Source organism: Manis javanica, chromosome 13 (genome assembly GCF_040802235.1).
Source record: "Manis javanica isolate MJ-LG chromosome 13, MJ_LKY, whole genome shotgun sequence".
NCBI classification, from domain to species: Eukaryota; Metazoa; Chordata; class Mammalia; order Pholidota; family Manidae; genus Manis; species Manis javanica.
In genome coordinates this window covers 100,181,322-100,199,652 of record NC_133168.1, presented here as the reverse complement: position 1 = coordinate 100,199,652, position 18,331 = coordinate 100,181,322, and the positions used below count along the sequence as shown (strand labels likewise).

At 60.1% G+C, this 18,331-nt stretch overlaps 2 protein-coding genes and 1 long non-coding RNA gene across 18 annotated transcripts in view; 1 reads left to right on the top strand and 2 right to left on the bottom strand.

Moving 5' to 3' along the window:
• Window positions 1-474: 474 nt before the first annotated feature.
• On the bottom strand, window positions 475-6,914 carry UQCR11 (ubiquinol-cytochrome c reductase, complex III subunit XI). 2 transcript variants are annotated; one of them, XM_017652059.3, is made up of 3 exons: window positions 6,757-6,914; window positions 5,029-5,175; window positions 475-794 (listed from the first exon to the last, which is right to left on the bottom strand). In XM_017652059.3, exons 1-2 carry the CDS (start codon window positions 6,804-6,806, stop codon window positions 5,055-5,057), a joined length of 171 nt encoding a protein of 56 aa, XP_017507548.1. In that variant the 5' UTR covers window positions 6,807-6,914; the 3' UTR covers window positions 475-794; window positions 5,029-5,054. The 2 variants fall into 2 exon arrangements, with proteins under 2 accessions (XP_017507548.1, XP_073076779.1); XM_073220678.1 differs by lacking the exon at window positions 475-794 and adding an exon at window positions 4,293-4,462.
• A 44-nt stretch (window positions 6,915-6,958) lies between these two features.
• LOC140845740 (uncharacterized) lies at window positions 6,959-11,518 on the top strand. 3 transcript variants are annotated; one of them, XR_012124595.1, is made up of 3 exons: window positions 6,970-7,414; window positions 9,097-9,301; window positions 11,154-11,518. It is a non-coding gene; the product is annotated as an uncharacterized lncRNA (long non-coding RNA). The 3 variants fall into 3 exon arrangements; XR_012124594.1 differs by having other exon boundaries at window positions 7,054-7,414; window positions 9,097-10,713; XR_012124593.1 differs by having other exon boundaries at window positions 6,959-7,414; window positions 9,097-11,518.
• TCF3 (transcription factor 3) overlaps window positions 8,397-18,331 on the bottom strand; it is a 32,304-nt gene continuing 22,369 nt past the window's right edge. For 2 of the 13 annotated variants that reach the window (XM_073220674.1, XM_037018338.2), the window contains 7 exons: window positions 17,873-17,946; window positions 17,365-17,526; window positions 17,164-17,287; window positions 14,596-14,719; window positions 12,293-12,519; window positions 11,941-12,086; window positions 11,377-11,793 (listed from right to left, as the gene is read on the bottom strand). In XM_073220674.1, the coding sequence (XP_073076775.1) occupies window positions 11,944-12,086; window positions 12,293-12,519; window positions 14,596-14,719; window positions 17,164-17,287; window positions 17,365-17,526; window positions 17,873-17,946 (854 nt within the window). In that variant the 3' untranslated portion in view covers window positions 11,377-11,793; window positions 11,941-11,943. Of the gene's footprint in view, window positions 8,906-10,598; window positions 10,707-11,376; window positions 11,794-11,940; window positions 12,087-12,292; window positions 12,520-14,255; window positions 14,492-14,595; window positions 14,720-17,163; window positions 17,288-17,364; window positions 17,527-17,872; window positions 17,947-18,331 lie in introns of those variants that run through there. The other 11 variants (XR_005061334.2, XM_037018336.2, XR_005061335.2 and 8 more) reach the window with 11 other exon arrangements.

Sequence of the window (18,331 nt, the reverse complement as noted above, 5' to 3'; positions counted from 1 at the left end):
TCCTCGGCGCCCCCTGGCCTCCCAGCATCCCGGGGCCTAGTCTGCGACCACCCCCCGCGCTCCGAGTCCCACCCAGCGTTCCTCTGGCGCCTCAGAGACCGGAGTTGGTACCCACGCCCCCCCAGCCGCACGAGTCCAGCCACCTGCTGCCCTTGGGGTCCAGGACCCTCCTGTGGAGCCTCGACCCCCTTGCCCCTCTCTTCCTCCCCAGCCAGAGGGTCCACGTGGGCCCTCCTCAGGTCCTCCACTGGCCGGCCCAAAGCAAGCGCTTAAGAAAGGAAAACGCGTGAAAAAGCTAAACGCGTGGACGCGGCTCTGACCGCCCTGCCTTGGTGTCCAGGCCCCGCATAGGTGGGGAGGATGCCATGGGAAGGCCCCAGGCTCCCCCGAGGGACGCAGCGGCGTGATCCGCACACCCGATCTCCCCTGCCGGCATCAGGCCTGCGGCCCGAGTCAAAACCCAAGACCAGGGCAGACAGGTGTCACGTGTTTTATTTATTTTAAAGTTTTCAGGTAAGTGCAGCTACGCCCAGCTCATATTGCATTCATTCCCTCCTGGGTACTCCATGGGGCTGGCTGCAGACAGCATAAGCCTCTGGTGAGCAGAGCCCTCACAGATAAAAGAGCAAAGTGGCCAGGCGGGCGCCACGTCACAAGGCTGGTTTCCGGCACCGGATTCCTGTGTGCAGAGCCGAGGTGTGAACCCAGGACTTCAGGACCCCACCTGATGTAAGGGCCGTGCTCCAAACTGTTGGGTGCATCTCCTTCAAGCCTGCACAACTTTGTTTCATAGTCTGAAAATTAGTTACAGACATGTTAATTGTAATCCATGAAGCCAGGTGAGCTACTGTGAAGGAGAAAGCATTGGCCTCCCTGTGTCAGGGGTCCCCAGGTCCCCCTTTCAGTTACTGTGGGTATAAGCCCAAAAGTGGAATTGCTGGTCACGTGCTGTTGCTGTTTGATTTCCTGAGGACCCACCTGACGGTCTTCCACAGTGGCTGCCCCACTGCACGTTCCCACCAACACATGGCCTCCAATGTCTCCACACCTTTGTCTATACCTGTTACTGTTGCTAGAACCACACCGATGGGTGGGTGGTGGTAGGTTGCAGATTGGATCTCAAGACCCACCTTCACAAACATATCCTACATGCCCCCAACCTCTCCGGAAACCAGCCCCTGCCAGCCTTCACTTGCTTCTCAGGAAATCTGACCCCTCCCAGCCCAGCCTGTCTCCCCAGCACAGCCAGCCATTCTGAGGGCCTCGCCTCACCCAGCAGCGCCCCTGGGATTGTCCCTGAGGTGCCAGGCCAGAGGCCCTGGGAGCTGGCATGGGGGCCCAACGGGCCCTGAGCTGCTAGCAGGCAGAGAGCCCGGGAGACCCTGGAGGGAGGGACAGGCAGCCTGGTTCCACCCTGGTTAGCCCGGTTGGAACTCCTTTTCCAGGGTCACCTGGCTTAGGCCCCAAGCAGACACCCTCTCCCACCCAGCTCCAAAAAGCAAAAAAAATAGAAATTAAACCAGAAGGTGCCTGTGGAGAACCTTCTACTTTCATTGGCAGGATCTCCCCGCTCAGCACTGCTGACATGGGGAGGGGCCATCTTCTGTGGGCCCTCCTAGGCACTAGGGATGCGGGGGGCGGCGAGCAGGCTCCCTGGCCCCCACCCCCTCTACAGCAGGAGCAAACCCTATTGCGACAGCCACAGACGTTCCCAGCCACAAGTCCCTGTAAGATGACACAAGGCAAGTATATGGCACTCACAAAATTTAAAGGGGCGCTGAAAACCTGTTATCAAGATGAATAGCACTTAATGCAGTGTTTTAACAATTCAAAATGAATGCAAAACATCTGTGATAAAATGTCATCATTTTAAATATATGGTTGAACATGCTGTGCTGAGCCATTCTGGAGACTGAGACAAAATGAGGAAAATTGTATATATGGTTTTATGTCTTTTTTAAATGGTTAATTTCCCCCTAGAACATTAAAGTGGTTGAAAAAGCATTAAAATAATTTGACCCAGGAATTCCACTCCTAGGAATTTACCCTAAGAATGCAGCATCCCAGTTTGAAAAAGACATAGGCACCCCTGTTTATCACAGCACTATTTTTAATAGCCAAGATATGGAAGCAACCTAAGTGTCCCTCAGTAGATGAATGGATAAAGAAGATGTGGTGCATATACACAATGGAATATTATTCAGCCATAGGAAGAAAACGACTCCTACCATTTGCAACACCATGGACGGAGCTAGAGGGTATTACGCTCAGTGAAACAAGCCACGTGGAGAAAGACAAGCACCAAATGATTTCACTCATGTGTGGAGCATAAGAACAAAGAAAAAAAACTGAATGAGCAGAACAGCAGCAAACTCACAGATCCCAAGAAGGGACTAACAGTTACCAAAGGGAAAGGGACTGGGGAGGATGGGTGGGAGGGGAGGGATAAGGGGGGGGAAGGGGCATTACACCCATAATGTAGTGGGGGGGACATGGGGAAGGCAGTACAACACAGAGGAGACAAGTAGTGATTCTACAGCGTCTCACTATGCTGATGGACAGTGACTGTAATGGGGTGTGTGGGGGGGACTTGGTGACGGGGGGAGTCTAGTAAAGATAATGTTCCTCATGTAATTGTAGATTAATGATACCAAAAAAAAATCATTAAAATACTGAAAAGGAATTGCATTAAAACTCATATAACAGTTTAAGCCTAAATATTCTTATACTGTAACCTGAATTTATTACAATTTTGTTTTTCTGGCTTCAAGGGAAGCAAACTCAGCTACATTGTCATTAAAACCATTAGCCATGACAAAAGTGCATAAAAACATGGGAAAGGGGGCCTGCTTCCTTTAACCTCAGGTGTGAATGGCTCTGCACAGCTGGGGGCTGGGGGTGAGTCTACTCCTGCATGAGTTAGAAATTGTTTAAAAAAAAAACAAAACCCAGCAACTCATTTATCTCCGAATTTCACCTACAGGTATGTGAGTGGCTGATAAAATTCATGTTTGAGATAACGTCAGGGACATTTTAATGGCAAATGACAGGAAATGAATGTCTCTTGTAAATGTCGGTTTGGCCACATCACAATGCAATGTTCTCTCAAGAGGCACCCTAAGGAAAAAAGCCTCAGGTACGAAAGGATGAGCAGAAAGGTGCCTCTCAGGCACCACTACCTGTTTGAGCTGTGATGGACCACATGTATGCATCCCCCCAAATTCCTGTGAAGCCCACCCCAGGCTCCCAGCATGGCTGTATCTGGAGACGGGGCCTTTGGATATAACCAAGGTTACGTGAGGTCAGAAGGCGCGCCCCGATGGGGGTTAGTGTCCCTGTAGGAGACCCCCGGGAGCTGACTCTCCCTCCATCCCTCTGAGCCTATGAGGAGGGGCCACATGAGGACACAATGAGGAGGGCCAGGAGTGGGGCCCCATCAGCAACCGCCCCTGCAGGAAGCCTGGTCCTGGACTTCTAGCCTGCGGAACTGTGAAAAAATTCATTTCTGTTGTTTAAGCTGCTCCTCCTGTGGTGTTTTGTCATGGCAACCCGAGTTGTCTTCACAAATATGCTTATATATGCCTAGGACGTTTCTAGAATGTCCCAGAACTGGGTAAAAGTTGGAAAACTGGAGCATGGCCCCAGGGGGAGCTGACTGGGCATTATGCCTTGTGTACCTGCTCACTTTTTTATCCCTGGTGATGGTTTAACATGCCTACGAGTTCTGCAGTTCCTCCTTTCAAATCACAGGGTCCAATCCTCCTCCGAGTGTGGGCCAGACTCGGGTACGTGGCGGAAGCCAGTACACGAGAACCCCAGGCAGGTGCTCACAGATCTGCAGCTTCCTCCTGGCTCTCTGGAGGGTCGTTCCTGGGGGCCGGGGAGGGTGGGGCACTACGCTGTGAGACCCTGGCAGTGCTGTGGAGGGGGGCTGAGGTGCCTGCCAGCACGTGCAGCCTTGGTGGGGCCTCCAGATGAGCTGGCACCAGCCCACAGCTTCAGCTCAAGAGGGATCCCAAGCCAGGACCACCCACCTAAGTTATTCCTCAATTCTTACCCGCAGAACCTGAGATGATGAACATTGACTGTTTTAAGCCACTAAGTCACGGAGTGACTCCTCAAGAAAGAGGCAGATAAATGCACCATGCGGGTATTATCTGAGAAACGTCTTAAACTGTCACTTTCAGCCAGCCGTTGGGAAACTCCCATATTTGTAAAACTCCACAGCCGAAGGGCACCCCGGGGCTGCAGGCACTGTGACTAGTCCCCAGCATGACCACGTCCAGCTGGGCCAGGTTTCAGAGACAAGTTTAATGCTTTGTGCATTCAAACATCAAAACTGTTTTCAGAAACACAGGAAGTCCTAGTCACGCTGGGGATTTCCCTGAGGTCCATCCCGAGGGCTTGGGCTGTTCCAGCGGCAGTGGGTGCCGAGGTGGAAGGAGGGGGCACCAGCAGACACCTGGAGGGGAACACGGGCGGTGTGACACAAAGCTCCGGCTCCTGTTCTGAGAAGGGAGGCACTAAGGGATGAGGAGGAACACGGACGCAACCGGGCTCCCAAATCAAACCAGGTGTGCCACCTAGGAGCTGCACAGCCCGGAGCCTCAGGTCCCACCCGGGAAGCAGGGATGTGAGAGGCTCTCGTACCCCAGCCTGTCAGGTGGCCACACAACAGCCATGTCGGAATGTCGGAGACACAAAGGATGAGCCCGTGGGGTCACCCAGGCAGACCGGCCTCCACCTGCCCTCTGTAAGACTACCCAGACGAGATGGCAAGCTCAGTGTCGGCTGCCTGGTCAGCCTCCAGGGCTGAGCACACCCCCCCAAGTCCCACAGACCGAGGCTGCTGATCGGCAGCTCTGCGCCCATGGGCGGGAGGCGTGTGGAGGGCCCACCCGCAAGCTCCGCCCTCGGGCAGGATTCTCCAGCCTGGATGTCCAGGTGAGCCTCCAGGACCTGGCAGCCCTGCTTGGGAAGCCTGTGCCGCTGTCACGCAAGAATGGAAGTTCACCCGCCAGAACTTACCAGGGGCTTCAGTAGAGTCTGTGCAGCTAATTGTCGTTCTTAAACTTGCCGTTGATGTAGGGCACCCAGTCCAGAATCAGCCGCCAGTCGGTGGCCCACACCAGCCCCACGGTGCCCACAGCACCCCACATGCTCACGGTGGGAACCCTGCCGGAGGAGAGGGGTCAGGCCCTGTTGGGACTCACCCGCCCAGCGGCACATCTGCCTCCCCATCCGGGCTACCATTCACCAAGCACGGGCCCCTGATGACAACCCTGCAGGCCCAGGAGGTAATGCAGGGGGACACAAGGCAGAGGACCCCAGGTTGCCTCAGGCAAGGCCCCCACCTTTGCCTATGTCTAAGGGACTCTGCTCCCATCTGCTTTCATACTGAGATCTGCTTAAGGTTTTATTTGAAGAATTCTGCTTTAAAAAACAAAACACAAACGTCTACACAGTTTGACAATGAGTTGATCTTTGTAGCAGCTGCAGAACTGAGGGCAACGCAGGCATCAGGGTCCCAGTTTACAGATGAGGCACAGAGAGGGCAAATCACTCCCCAAGGACAAACAGCTGGTGGGGACTGGAGCTGAGGCTTGGCCCACATCTAGGTCTTCTGATGGGCAGAGTCCAGGATGCTCCGGAGCTCACACTCATGAACAGCCCGCTCCCCTGGAGTGGAAGCTGGACCTAGTCACTCACTTCTAGTAGGACATGTAGGTGATGGGAGTCACTCCATTATAAAAACTGGCTTTCACTGCAGGCCCACTTGCTTGCCCACATCAGCTGCCCTACAGTGGGGCCCACGTGGCAGAGAACTGAGGGTGGCTCCTGACCAACAACCACACGCATGAGCTTGGTTAAGGGCCCCCCAGGCGAGCCTTCTGATGAGACCACGGCCTCCTGAGGCCCAGTGGAGGGCCCAGCTCAGCTGTGCCCAAGTTCCTGACCCACACAGGGAGGTAATGGTTGTGGACTTAAGCTGCTACAGTCGGGGGCTGTTTGCTATACAGCCATGGGAAACTATTACATGTCCCAAATGCCAGGGGCTGGTGGGACAGGCTGCACGACCCTCACTCCTCTCTGCTCCCCTCCCTGTTATTTTATGTTGATGTTCATACCACGGAGGTCATTTGTTTGCTTTTTCCTGTCACCACCTAGAACGTCAGTCACACAGGATCCGTTTATCACTGTCACTGGTCCCAGCAGTGCCAGGTGCTGGCACACAGGGGATGCTCCAGATAGTGCTGGCTGACTGAAGCAATGAGGGCGTCCTGCACTGACCAGGCACGGCCGGGGTGGGGCCACCGCTCCCAGGGAGCCCCGAGCTGCGCACACACCAGGACAGCCACCGTCAGTGTCTGCCGGCGGCCCCCCACCAGCGCCTCTCTCCGGAGACAGCCCTTTCTCTCCCTGCCTGGGCTCGGGTACAGGGCTGCAGAGGGCAGCCCCTGGGAGGTCCCCCCGATGCCGGCTGCCGGCTGGGGTCACCCCACTCCCATCTGCCTGGGCGTGGGGTCAAGGGCAGGCACAGCTGTGGGCTGCACGCTCCCCGTTCAGGATCACACAGAAACCAACGAAAAGCAAAGCCAGGAACGTACACGTTTGGTTTCCAGGGCCGAAAGGTGCCGGGTGGGGGGCTGGGTGTGCACGCCAAGGGGGAGGTGGGCCCTCCTCTGCGCCCCAGTGTCCCTGTGTGTGACCTGGCGCGGGAAAGGGCCCCCACGGGGCGCGCGGGCGGCTCCTCACCAGTTCTTGGCCAGCTCGCGGTACCGCGGGCCCAGGAACCTGCTTAGCATCTCCGCGTCGTCCACACCTCAGGGTGACCCCAGGCCCGCCCGCGACGCGCAGGCGCACAGAGACGCCCCACCTCGGGCAGGCGGGGCCGAAGGGCGAACAGGAGCCCGAGGCCGCTGCGCGCGCAGACCCGGAAGACACTGTCTCACTTCCGGGGCGGGGTGGAAGGCGTTACGGACGCAGGTGGTGATGGACGGGCCCGGAGGCGGGTCCGGGGGCGGGCCAGCTGCCGCGGGGATGCCGGCTCCGAATGGACTCAGGAGGTCCGAATGGTCCCCGGCCGCGTAGCCCCGCCACGTTCGGCTGGCGACTTTGTGTCCTGATTGCGTGCAGAGCTTGACGGGCCGTGAATGAAACAGGCCCAGCGCCGACGGGTGAGCCGGCGAGAGGAGCCGGGCCTCGCTGGCCCGCCGTCGGCGGGACTGGGCTGGTTGGCAGCGCCCCGAGCCTCCGTTGGCGGCCCCCGCGTTGCGTGTTGCCTTGAGGCTCCTTGGGAAGTGTCGCTGGAGAGCTGCGCGGTGCCTCCGGCGCTGCCCGTCAGCCCACCGCTTCCCGGGCCCACCCAGGCTCGCTGTCCGCAGTCACCGCCTCCGGGAGTCCAGGCCTGGAGGTAAGCGTCGGATGCCGGGGCTGGCCGGCCGGGGCACGGGTGCCCGCAGTAGTTTCAGAGATCGCAGTGAGCCCCAGCGGTGCTCATTGCGTCCGGGCTGGACATTGCCCCTTGGCCTTAACAAATGCCCTGGGTTTTGACCTTGGGATCCGATGAGCAGAGCTGGGCTGGAGACGTGGGGCTCCAGGGCCTGGATCCAGCAGTTCCTGAAGCCCTGCTCATCCCTGCTGCTGCTGCTGCTTAATGTGCCTCAGCTCACAAGGCAGAATGCTTTTTGAATGATAAAAAACAAAAACTGGCGTAAGAGAAAAGAAGGAAAATTCACGACGTGTTGGACGGCCTTGGGTGGCTGGATCCGTAAGTCTAGCGCTATCTTTACGCATCTCTCTCCATCACTCAGCTCCTCTTTCCTGGGTATCGGCCCCCCTCTGGCAAACTGAGTGGCAGCTCCTGGGAACTGTAGGCTGCTGACATTCCTTCCAGCAGCTCTTTCAGGAAGATGGCACCTGTTTCCCAGTAATTGCAGGAAGGGCTCTGCAACTGCTTCTCGTTCGTTAGTTATCTGTGGAAACGGGGGAGTCAGCCCCTCTCCTGAGAAGATGTGGACTGAAACTAGGGGATGAGAGGGTCCCCAAAAGAGAATAGCCAGGGTTGTGTGAGCAGAAGATGGTGGATAAACAACCGCTGAGCAACCTTGCACCCCACTGGCCCCTGAGGGGTTCCTGTCTGGCTCTGCAGAAACTGAAACTCCTTTTCCTGTTTTTTATTAATATAAACTTCACATAACATGTAGTTAACTATTTTAATGTGTGCAGTTCAGTGGCACCCATTCACAGAGATGTGCAATCACCCCCTCTAGCAAACTCTAGAACATTCCATCTCCCCAAAGAAGCCCCGTCCCCATCAGCAGTCACCCCCCACCCCTTCCCAGCCCTCGGCACCCACAGACCCACATTGTGGATGTGCCTGCTGGGGACGTGTCACAGAAATGGGGTCACACACTGTGTGTCCTTGGGTGTCTGGTGTCTCACTGGGCACTGTGTTCAGAGTCCCTCCACGGGTAGCATGTGGCAGGGCTTTGCTTTTCATGACTGTGTGATGCTGTGTGTGTGGATGGACATGTGTGTTTATCCAGTCACCCGTTGATGGATTCTTTTCTTCTTGGATTTTTACTTTACTGACATATTTGACATACAAACTTGCACATATTGAAAACACACAACTTGGTGTTAAGACGTGTGTGTACGCCCAGGAAGCCACCACAATTGTGCCCTAGAAGTTTCCCCTCCCACCACCACTCATCTGCTCTCTGCTGTCAGTTGGCCTCCTTTTCTGGACTCTTCCGTAAAGGGAAGGGTATGGCATGTCCGTGGCGCCGGGCATCTCCCACATAATTATTTAGAGTCCCCCAGGTGTTGGATCTGTCAGCGGTTTGTTCCTGCTGCTGGAGCGTGTCTGGGAGGGTGGATGGGCCTGTGTGCATCTGCTCACCTGTTGGAGGACATGTGTGCGTGTCGTGATTACAAGTGAGGCTGTAGCGAGCAGTTGTCCTGTCTTTGTGGGGACGTCTGGGGTGGACTGGCCGGCTCACAGGGGAAGCCTATGTCTCACTATAGGAGAAACTGCCAACCTCTTCCTTCAAATTGCAGTATAACTGACGTTTAATATCCTACTCATTCCAGGTTGTCACCCAGATGTCCACAGCACTGCACCTGTTTGCACTCTCCCCAGCGTGTGAGTTCCCATTGCACTGGGTATCTCATCATGTTAAAAAGGACACACGTGCCATTTGCCTCCCGTGGCTGCCGGAGCAGAGTACTGCACGCAGGGTGGCTTAGAACCACAGGAATTCATCTCCCAGTTCTGGGGCCGGAATTCCTGGGTCAGGTGAGCAGGGCTGTGCCCCCTCCGGGGGCTCTGGGAAAGGGTCTTTTCTGTCTCTCCAGCAGCTGGGGGCTCTGAGCGCCCCTGGGCTTGTGGCTGCATCCCCCCCATCTCTGCCTCCTCCGCTTACAGGCTCTTGAATTGAGTGTGGGCATCTCTTTCCGGGCCACAGTCAACCTGCTGCAGTGTGCAGCAGGTGTCTGAGGAGGACTGTCTGAGGGGTCTGTCCCTCCCCTCCCTGGCCCGTGGGTGACAGTCGGCTCTGGGGGGCTAGGCTCCGTGGGCTCCCCATCAGGCCTCGCCACATACAGCCTTAGGTGTGAGAGCCGGGTGCAGGCGTGCTCCAAGGGCACAGAGAAGCGCCCTTCAAAGGAACACATGCGACCCCCCCACTGCTGCCTCCAGGACGTGGACACGTCCATCGATGGCCCGTCTCCAAGTGCCATCCCGTGCCCACTGGATTTCTCCTAGCTGAGTCAAGCAGACGGTTTCCCAGAATCTCAGAGTGGCTTCTCCCATGAGCCACTCCCACTCCTGTGTCATGGGGGCTGGGGCCCTTACTCGGGAGGTTCCTGCCGTTCCCGCAGAGCCGTGGTTCTGGAGTGAGGAATCAGAGTGGGTAGCTTTTCTAGGCAGTCTATGGCTTTGCTGGCCTCACTCGCTGCTGCCCTAAACCTGTTGAGGGATGGATTGTGTCCCCCAAAAAGGACACACATCCTAGCCCTGGCCTCCAGTCCCCGAGAACGGACCTTATTTGGAAATAGGGTCTCTGCAGCGGCCCTGGTGCAATGCCTGGTGTCTTCGCATGTGGGACCATCTCACAGGGAAACAGAGGTCCCTGCAGGGAGGTGCCCAGCACCCCCAGCAGCTGGAGCCTCGAGGGAGCGTGGTCCTGCCCTGGCTGACTTGGGACTTCTGGCCCCAACTGAGCATACATGGGGCTTCAGGCCACCCACCTGCCCCTTGTGTGGAACTGCCACACTTGCCCCAGGGAGACTTGCACACCCACCGTGAGCCCCATGCTCCCAGGCCTTCAACAAGCTGCCCCTGGTGGGGAGACACCAGGGGCCACCATTCCTCCATCAGTGGGCAGGGAGAGCTGGGGACAGCTGGCTCATCACACGTCATGCTGACAGCCACAGTGCTGTCGTACACAGAGCAGGCCTCTGAGACTTAAAAGAGGATCATTTGAAGTCCCAAAGAATCCAGCCAGCTGTGTTGACGCTTGTATAAAATTAAGTTTCCTTTTAAAAAGGTTCTCAAAAACCAGTAATCTTGAGGCACTCAGCACACTCTCCCAGGCTGGACTAACCTTGTCACGTGTGGGGCTCAAGTTACAAGTGTAACACACGGTTCAGCACCTGCAGGCCTGGGGGCACTTGGGCTCCGCGTCCCCTGCCCTTCAGACCTGGAGGGTAAGACCAGAAGCAGAGTAACGGGTAAACTGACGCGGGCTCCCCGAGAGAGACAAGCCCCACAGACAGGGAGGTCGCTGGGGGCGCGACCAGGTGGTCCCAGGGCCTGCCCGATGCCCGGGGGTTCCCTCATGCTCCCTGAGTGCCCGGTTCCATGCAGCCAGGCTGGGGGCCCATAAGGCCTCTACATGTGGGCGGGGATTAAAAAGAAAACAAGCCCCTAGCCGGCCTGACCCCACACCTGAGTGACGGGGTGACCAGCAGTTCGTTTCCCTGGGCCTCCAGGTGAAACCTAGGATAGATCCGGGCAGCCCAGCTGAGCTGCACCCCCTGGCGACACGGGGGCCCCAGCCTGGAGGAGCAGCCAGTGTGGGCCTGGGGGTCCGTGGCAGTTCCTGCTGGGAGGGCGTCACCTCCCTGCGGTGTCCCCTCCCCCTCAGGCCGGCGTATCCTGGTAAGAGGATGGGGCTCTTCCTGCGGCCAGCCAAGCCAAGAAGACCCCCAACACGTGGAAAACAAACCCGGGACACTGCCCGCCCCCTTCTGTGCGGCCAACCGCGTGGGGCGGGGCATCGTCAGGGTTCCGTTGGTCTTTTAATACGACTTTTAATAATCTGGTCGATCATGAAATGCAACGCTCAGTTCTATAAACAGCAGCAGAAATAGCAAGAGACACGAGACTTTTATACAAAAAAATTTGTTGCTTACAAAACATATGCAAAAAAAGCTAAAAAACACAAACGAGAGACCAAAGGCATCTTCCTTGCTAGTTTCCTAATACATTAAAAAAAAATCTTGTAACTAATGTTCTTTTAATCTTCCTTAAGAAAAATATCAGGCATAGGCACGATTTGCTGGTGGCTTTCTCAACGACAAGCCAGTCCTGCAGAGCAGCTCCCTCCAGCGAATAATATGTTTTGACTTCCACATTTTATACTTAAGGCATTTTTTTCTCTTCTGACAAAGTGAATGTTTCTTGCTTGCTTTCCGGTTTTGTTTACAAAAAAAAAAATGCTCCTTTGGGCCCGGGTCGCAGGGCCGGATCCATCGGGCAAGTCACAGACCTCGAGGTGGCGCGACCTGGGGGTGGGGGCGCGAGGCCGGTGAGGGGAGAGCGGCCGGGGGCTCCTGGGGCCCCCCTGGGGCAGTGCGGGCTCCGCGCGTGCGAGGAGTGGCCCGGCCACCGGCGGGGGCGGCAGTGGGTGGGCGGCAGCCGAGGCGGCGTACCTTTCACATGTGCCCGGCAGGGTTGTGTGCCTCACTCAGGCCTGCGTGGGCAGCCGAGAGCACCATCTGGGGGTCTCCGACCACGCTCGACACCTTCTCCTCTTCCCGCCGCTTCAAGCAGGCCGCCTTGGGGTTCAGGTTACGCTCTGGGGGGGGAGAGCACTGTGGGAGAGGGTCCCCCTGACAGGGAGCCCGGGAGGCAGGGCGGGCGACGCCCCCACCTGCGGCCTCCGCTGCCCTGCCGAGATGTGCAGGGCTAGGGGTTGTGAAGCAGGTGTTCGGGGCGCCCTGGGGGCCTGCCGGATGGTCGGCCAGGCGCGTGGTCGGCGGGGCGCCTGGCCTGGGGGCCTACCTCGCACCTGCCGCTCCAGGCCCAGGATGACCTGCACGGCCTGCTGCAGGATGAGCAGTTTGGTCTGCGCCTTGTCCGACTTGAGGTGCAGCTGGCACATGCGCCCCAGCTCGCGGAAGGCCTCGTTAATGTCCCGCACGCGCACCCGCTCCCGCGCGTTATTGGCCATGCGCCTCTCCCGGTCCCTCAGGTCTTTCTCCTCCAGGGACAGCACCTCCTCCGTACTGCTGGGTCACAGCACCGGGGCCTCCATTAGTCACAGCGGCGCCGCACCTGCCGGCTGTGCACGCCCGGCCCCCATTCTAGGGAGGCTGGTGCCCACCTGTCCCAGGAGGCCTACGGGCATGGAGGTGGGCCTCAAGGGCCCTGTCTGGGAGGCCGCACAAGCCGGGACGTCCCCTACCCATTTCACTTGCCCAGAACTGACCAGGAGGGCGGGGAGCCCAGGCCCCCCTGGGACGACGACCTTCCCCGCCCAGAGCACAGTAGGCGCCCCCTGCGTGGCCGTCCAGCCAACAAGGCTGAGAGGATGCGCTGCCCAGGGAAAGCCTGGGCCCAGAGCCCAGGACCAGAGAGGCCCTCTCTGGGATCCTGGCCGGGGCGGGCAGCCCCCACATACTGAGCCCCAGGAGGCCAGGTCCCTCCCACGGCCCACAGCCCAGACCTGGCTCAGGCCCTGCCAGCTGCGTCCCCATGGTCCCTGCCCGTGTAGACTTACTCTCCAGGGGACAGCGCTAGTCGGCTAGGACTCCGCCAAGTGGGGCTGTGACCAACACACACCATGTGCGTGACGCCTGGCCACGGGGTGACTGAGACCCTGTCCTGCTCCTGTGGGGGTGCTGCCCACCCACCCTGCCCTCAGGCTGGAGCGGGTCCTGCGGGTGGCGGCGGCCCAGAGCCCAGGACAAGCGCGCAGACCAAACTGACAGCCAGGCCGGAGGCAGCCTCAGTCTCCTTCCCTCAAGTCCCGACTGGGGGATTTGGGGGAGGAGAGGCCCTGGGGTCGCGGCCTCACCGTTCTGGCGCAAGTGCGAGGTGAGGAGGGGGTGCCGTGGAAGCGGAGGGGACGGACGGGCCAAGGTGGGGAGCGCGAGAGGCAGAGAGCAGAGAGGCAGGTGTGGGGGACACCCACACTGCCGCGTAGACCGGAAACCTCAAGAGCTGAGGGAACAGTGGGCGGCAGCCAGGGCTCCAGCTCTGGGGCAGGGGTCAGCGCTGCAGGAGAGAAGGGGTTCCCAGCTGCACAGGGGAGAGGCTGGGAGGTGTTAGGGAAGCAGCTGGGGGTGCGGTCCTGGGAGCCTTCCCCGATCCACACTGCCCGAGAGGTGGGGATGAACCCCGCCTTTAGATGCGGCTGCGGGTCAAGTGGCCTCTGGAGGCGTCAGCTCAGAGCATAAGTGACAAGCCCCTGGGCCCCTGCTGGGCCTGAGGTGTGGTTCTGAGCCCAAGTGTCCAGGTCTACTGGGCTAGGGGGTTGAGAACCTAGTCCTTCCACTCCAGAGGAGACCCTGGGGCCAAGCCAGGCGGAAGGCCAGGGGTCAAGAGGGGGAATGTCACTGCAGGGGGCTGGCTCCAGGAAAGAGGGAACAGTAGGTACAGTCACAGCAAGGGGGGGGGCAGTCACAGCGGGGGTGCAGGTTCCAGGAAAGGGGGGAGCTGTCAGAGGGGGTGGACAGTCGCAGCTGGGGTGTGGGTTCCAGAGAAGGGGGCAATGGTGTGGACAGTCACAGCAGGGAGTGTGGACAGTCGGATAGTCAGTGGGGGGCTGGTTCCAGGGAAGGGGGTGACAGTGAGACAGTGTGTGTGGGGGGGTGGGCAGTCACAGTGCAGACAGGTGCAGTCACAGCGGTGCGGACAGTCACAGTGGGGGGCTGGCCCCAGGACAGGGGTACGGTCAGCAGGGTACAGGCCCCAGGAAGGGGCACGGTCACAGTGGCGGGGCAGGCGCGGCGCCCCCACTGACCTCGCACCTGCTGCTCCAGGTTCAGGATGACCGACACGGCCTGGTGCAGGATGAGCAGTTTGGTCTGGGGCTTCTCACTGTTGAGGTGCAGCTGGCACATGCGCCCCAGCTCCTTAAAAGCCTCATTGATGTCTCGGACCCGCAGCCGCTCCCGCGCGTTATTGGCCACCCGGCGCTCCTTCTCCCGCTCAGCCTTCTGCTCTGGGGGGAGAAGGTCGTCCTCGTCCTCGTCCGGGCTACGGGCCGGGGCCAGAGGGAGACAGTGAGGCGGGGCCGGGAGGGGGCCCGCCGGCGGCCTCAGTGGGCGCGCGTCCTGGCCGCGGGGCGAGGGGGCTGGCACCTGGTCCGGGGCCGCGGGGGCTTCAGCTCCCTCTTCTCCTCCTCGGAGTTGTCGGCCACGGACGCGCTCTCCTCGTCCTCCTTGTCCTCCCGCTTGATCTCGCTGGCGCCCGCACGGCCGAGCCCTGCAACGGCCGGGGTTAGGGGGGCCCCAGGGCCCCTCGTCGGGGGGTGGGGGCTCGCCGGCGACAGCCAGGCCTTCTTTTCCAGAAGCAGCAGAAGCCCAAGAACCCACACGGAACCGGGTCCCCACCTCACACCACACACAGCCACTAATTTTATAGCCTCTACGGCCTTGGCAAGAATGTGGGGGAGAGGCCGCGGGGCTCACAGGCAGGGAGCCACTCCCTGCAGCCTTGACGAGTCTGTCCTGGAACTGGTGGCCGCTTGCATAGGAACGAAGCGATTCTGATAACCAGGACACCACCAAGAAAAGGGGGTACCCCAGAACAGAAGACACGTGTCATGTACAAACCGACCGGCGAGTGGCCTCAGAACACCCAGATCGTTCCCCCGAATCCAGGCAAGTGGGTCAAGAGCTCGACAGGAAAACAGGGAAAACTGGCCACACGGAAACTGCCTCATTGCATGAAGAAATTAAGGAAAGGAACAGGCTGCACCGAGCTACGCTTCACACCCAGGACGCCGACCGGCTGGAGAGGCCCCAACTGAGAAGGCACGTACATGTGCCCAGTCACAGCCAGGGGACGCCTGCAAACACGCACCAGGACACACGTGCCCAGGGTGCACTCCAGAGCAGAGGGGGACCCTGAGGTTTCAGTCCCGTATCAAGGCCAGGCTGCTCCTCAGCCACTGGCAGTGTCAGGGGCCTCACACCCAATGCAGAACGTGCCACGACATGGATTTTTCAAAGTCCACAACCACTTTAATAAAACACGGTCTAATTTTACCCCACAGAGACGCAGTCACGGTGGCAGGCAGCCCAGGGCCACAACAGGGAGGAGGGGGCCAGCTGCCATGGGCCGGGTCTTTCTCTGGGGACCAAGGAGCCTCCCTGGCCACCCACTCGGTGCCAGGCGCTCCCCAGCCACGATGACCGCCGAGTCCGGATGTCACCCATGCCCCTGGTGTGGAGTGATGGCACTCCTAACACAGGAAGCACTGGCTCTAAGTGCAGGGATGCCCATGGGCTGGGGCCGGGAGGGCCCCCAGGCCGGCAGGAGACAACCCGCCCTCACATGGGTCACCTGGAGGGGCCCCAGGGCTCAGGGTGTCAGCAACATTGTGTGCTAAGTGTGACAGTGTTGCTCACAGCACTGGCTGGAGCTGGGAGACCCCACACTCTGGGCCTCGGTCTCCCCCACCGCAGCAGGGCCAGTATCAGCCAGCTCAGGAGTGGACACGAGACCCAGGCCACGGCTCCTGCAGGCACCTGGGGCTGCCCCGCACCGTCCCGTCCTGCACAGGAGACACCCACCCCTGCTCACCAAGGGCTCCTCCCCACCAGGCCATGTCACTTGTGTTCTCAACGCCATCCCTGCCTCGGCCTTCCCTGGGGAGTCACCACCACAGGCCCCATCCCTGAGCCTGCCTGGGTCAATAGGCCCCCTCCCCCCTCCCATCCCGCCAGACTGCTGCATCCACATGTGCCTGGTGACCCCTCCAGGGTCCTGGCTCTGAGCTCTGCCACATGCCGATGGCGCCCGGGCCTCACCCTGCTCTCCAGAAGAATATCACCACCTTCCCACCTGCAGATCCCGGGGCTCTGCCTCCAGAACCCCTGCCATCCTCCCCACAGCTCCCTGGCCCAGTGCCCTGCCCTCTGCCGTCTGCCCTGGTCCATCCTCCAATCAGCAACCACCAGAGGGCGCCCTTGAGCACCAGGGTCAGGTCCCCCTCTGCCCGCAGCCCCCCACCCCCCGGGCTCCCACCTCCCTGGGTTCAGAGCCCAAGACCTCCCCGTGGACCAGGAGGCCCTGCGCGACCCCCTCCTCTCCTCCCCGCCGTTCCTCTCATCTCCCCCTCGGGCCACAGGGCGTCCTGACTACTCCCCCAGCACGCCAGGCCGGGCCTCGCTCACAGGTCAGTCCGCCCGGTCTGTCCCACCAGGGTGGCCCCAGGAGGGGCTTTCTGCTCGCTCCGTGCTCCCCAGAGCCCAGAGGCACAGACACACAGCTGGCGCAGAACCACATTCACCACACAGAACTGTTTGCACCGCGTGAGCTCCGTCAACTGAACAGCAGAGTGAGTGATGAAGAGATGGGGTCCCACCTCCCTTCTGGGAGATGGTAACTGGTCGTGTCAGCTGCTCAGGGCCTGTAGGGGACACTGTGCAGTAGCAGGACCACCCCCCAGGCCCTGGCATGCCCGTTTCCCCACTGGAGATGGGACGTCCCAGGCCTGCAAGCTGCTGTGGGGCCCAAGCCCCAGCCCTGTGCCTGGCAGACGGTGCACAGCCCTTCCTGGTGGTTCCTGGTCGTCTGAGAGCCCTGTCCGGGTTTCCCACAGGAGGAATGTGGCTGCGGGATGGGGAAGAGCGCAGAAGGAACCAGGACACAGGCGAGCCCGAAGCAACAGCCACCCTGCCGGGACCCAAGGCAGAGCTTACCGCCATAGGAGTCAGGCGGCCGAGAGACGTCAGGCAGGGCGCTGGGCTGGCTGGGGAGGGCCGCGTGGTTGTGCACGAGGCTGCCGCTGCCCGCGAGGCCATCCTCAGAGTGACTGCTTCCAACCTGTGGGCAGGCCAGTGGCTCATCAGGGCCAGACTGGCCCCCGCTGCCCACCCAGCCCATCTTTGCCCAGCACTCACCAGGCCAGCATGCCGCCCGCCCAGTGGCATGACAGGCCCGGCAAAGCCCGAGGCCAGCGCTCCGTGGCTGGGCAGCAGCCCGTGCACATCGGTCGCCGTGCCCACGGCGTGGCTGCGGAGCACATGGATGGCCTCATCCAGGTGGTCCTCCATCTTGTTCTGCTGGGGGGAGATGACACGAAGTGAGGGGCCTGGGCCTCTGGGTCCCTGCGCATCCCTGTGCCATGGCTGACCACGGGGCTGTGGTGACACTGGCTGCCCACCACGTTGCACCTTATTCCCAACAAATTAACTGCCAGGCTCATTCTTGTTGAAGGGGTCCCTGTCCTGTATACTGTTGGTCACGGCAGATCTAATGCTGGCACGGGACAGCGTCTAAGTCCCAGGACCTGTGACCCCGGCCGCCACCCCTGCCCAGGAACACATGTCCCGCGTCTGTCCACACGCACGCCCTTGCTCCCATGGGCGCACCCCCCACCTGCTGCAGAGGCTGGGGCCAGGCACTCACCAGGCCGTGGAGACCCCCGTCGTAGCTGGGCGATAAGGCACCAGGGGCTGCTGCTCGCGGCCACTGCGATGTCCCTGGGAGGGGCAGGGGGCACGTGAACAGGAGCATGGGCTCCAGGGAGGGAGGGTGGGCTGGAGAGGATGCAGGAAGGCTGGGTGGCGCCCGGGACTGCCACATGGGGGCGCCCCTGCCCACAGAGCCCTCTGATCTCAGCAGGACGGGCGGCAGGCTGCCTGAGGCCTCTGGGGTTCGGGCCCTGGCTCCAGTGCAGTGCCACACCAGGCTTGGGGGACCCAGCGGGCAGATTCACATTTCTGAACCTGTTGTCACACCTGCAAAATCCACACCTTTTCCTCCCAGAGAGAAGGGGGCTCAGCTGCACACAGTAGGTGCCCTTGAGGCCGGCTGCCCACCATCCCAGCAGCACTGGCTGCCGGAGCCCAAGCAGGGGAGGGATGG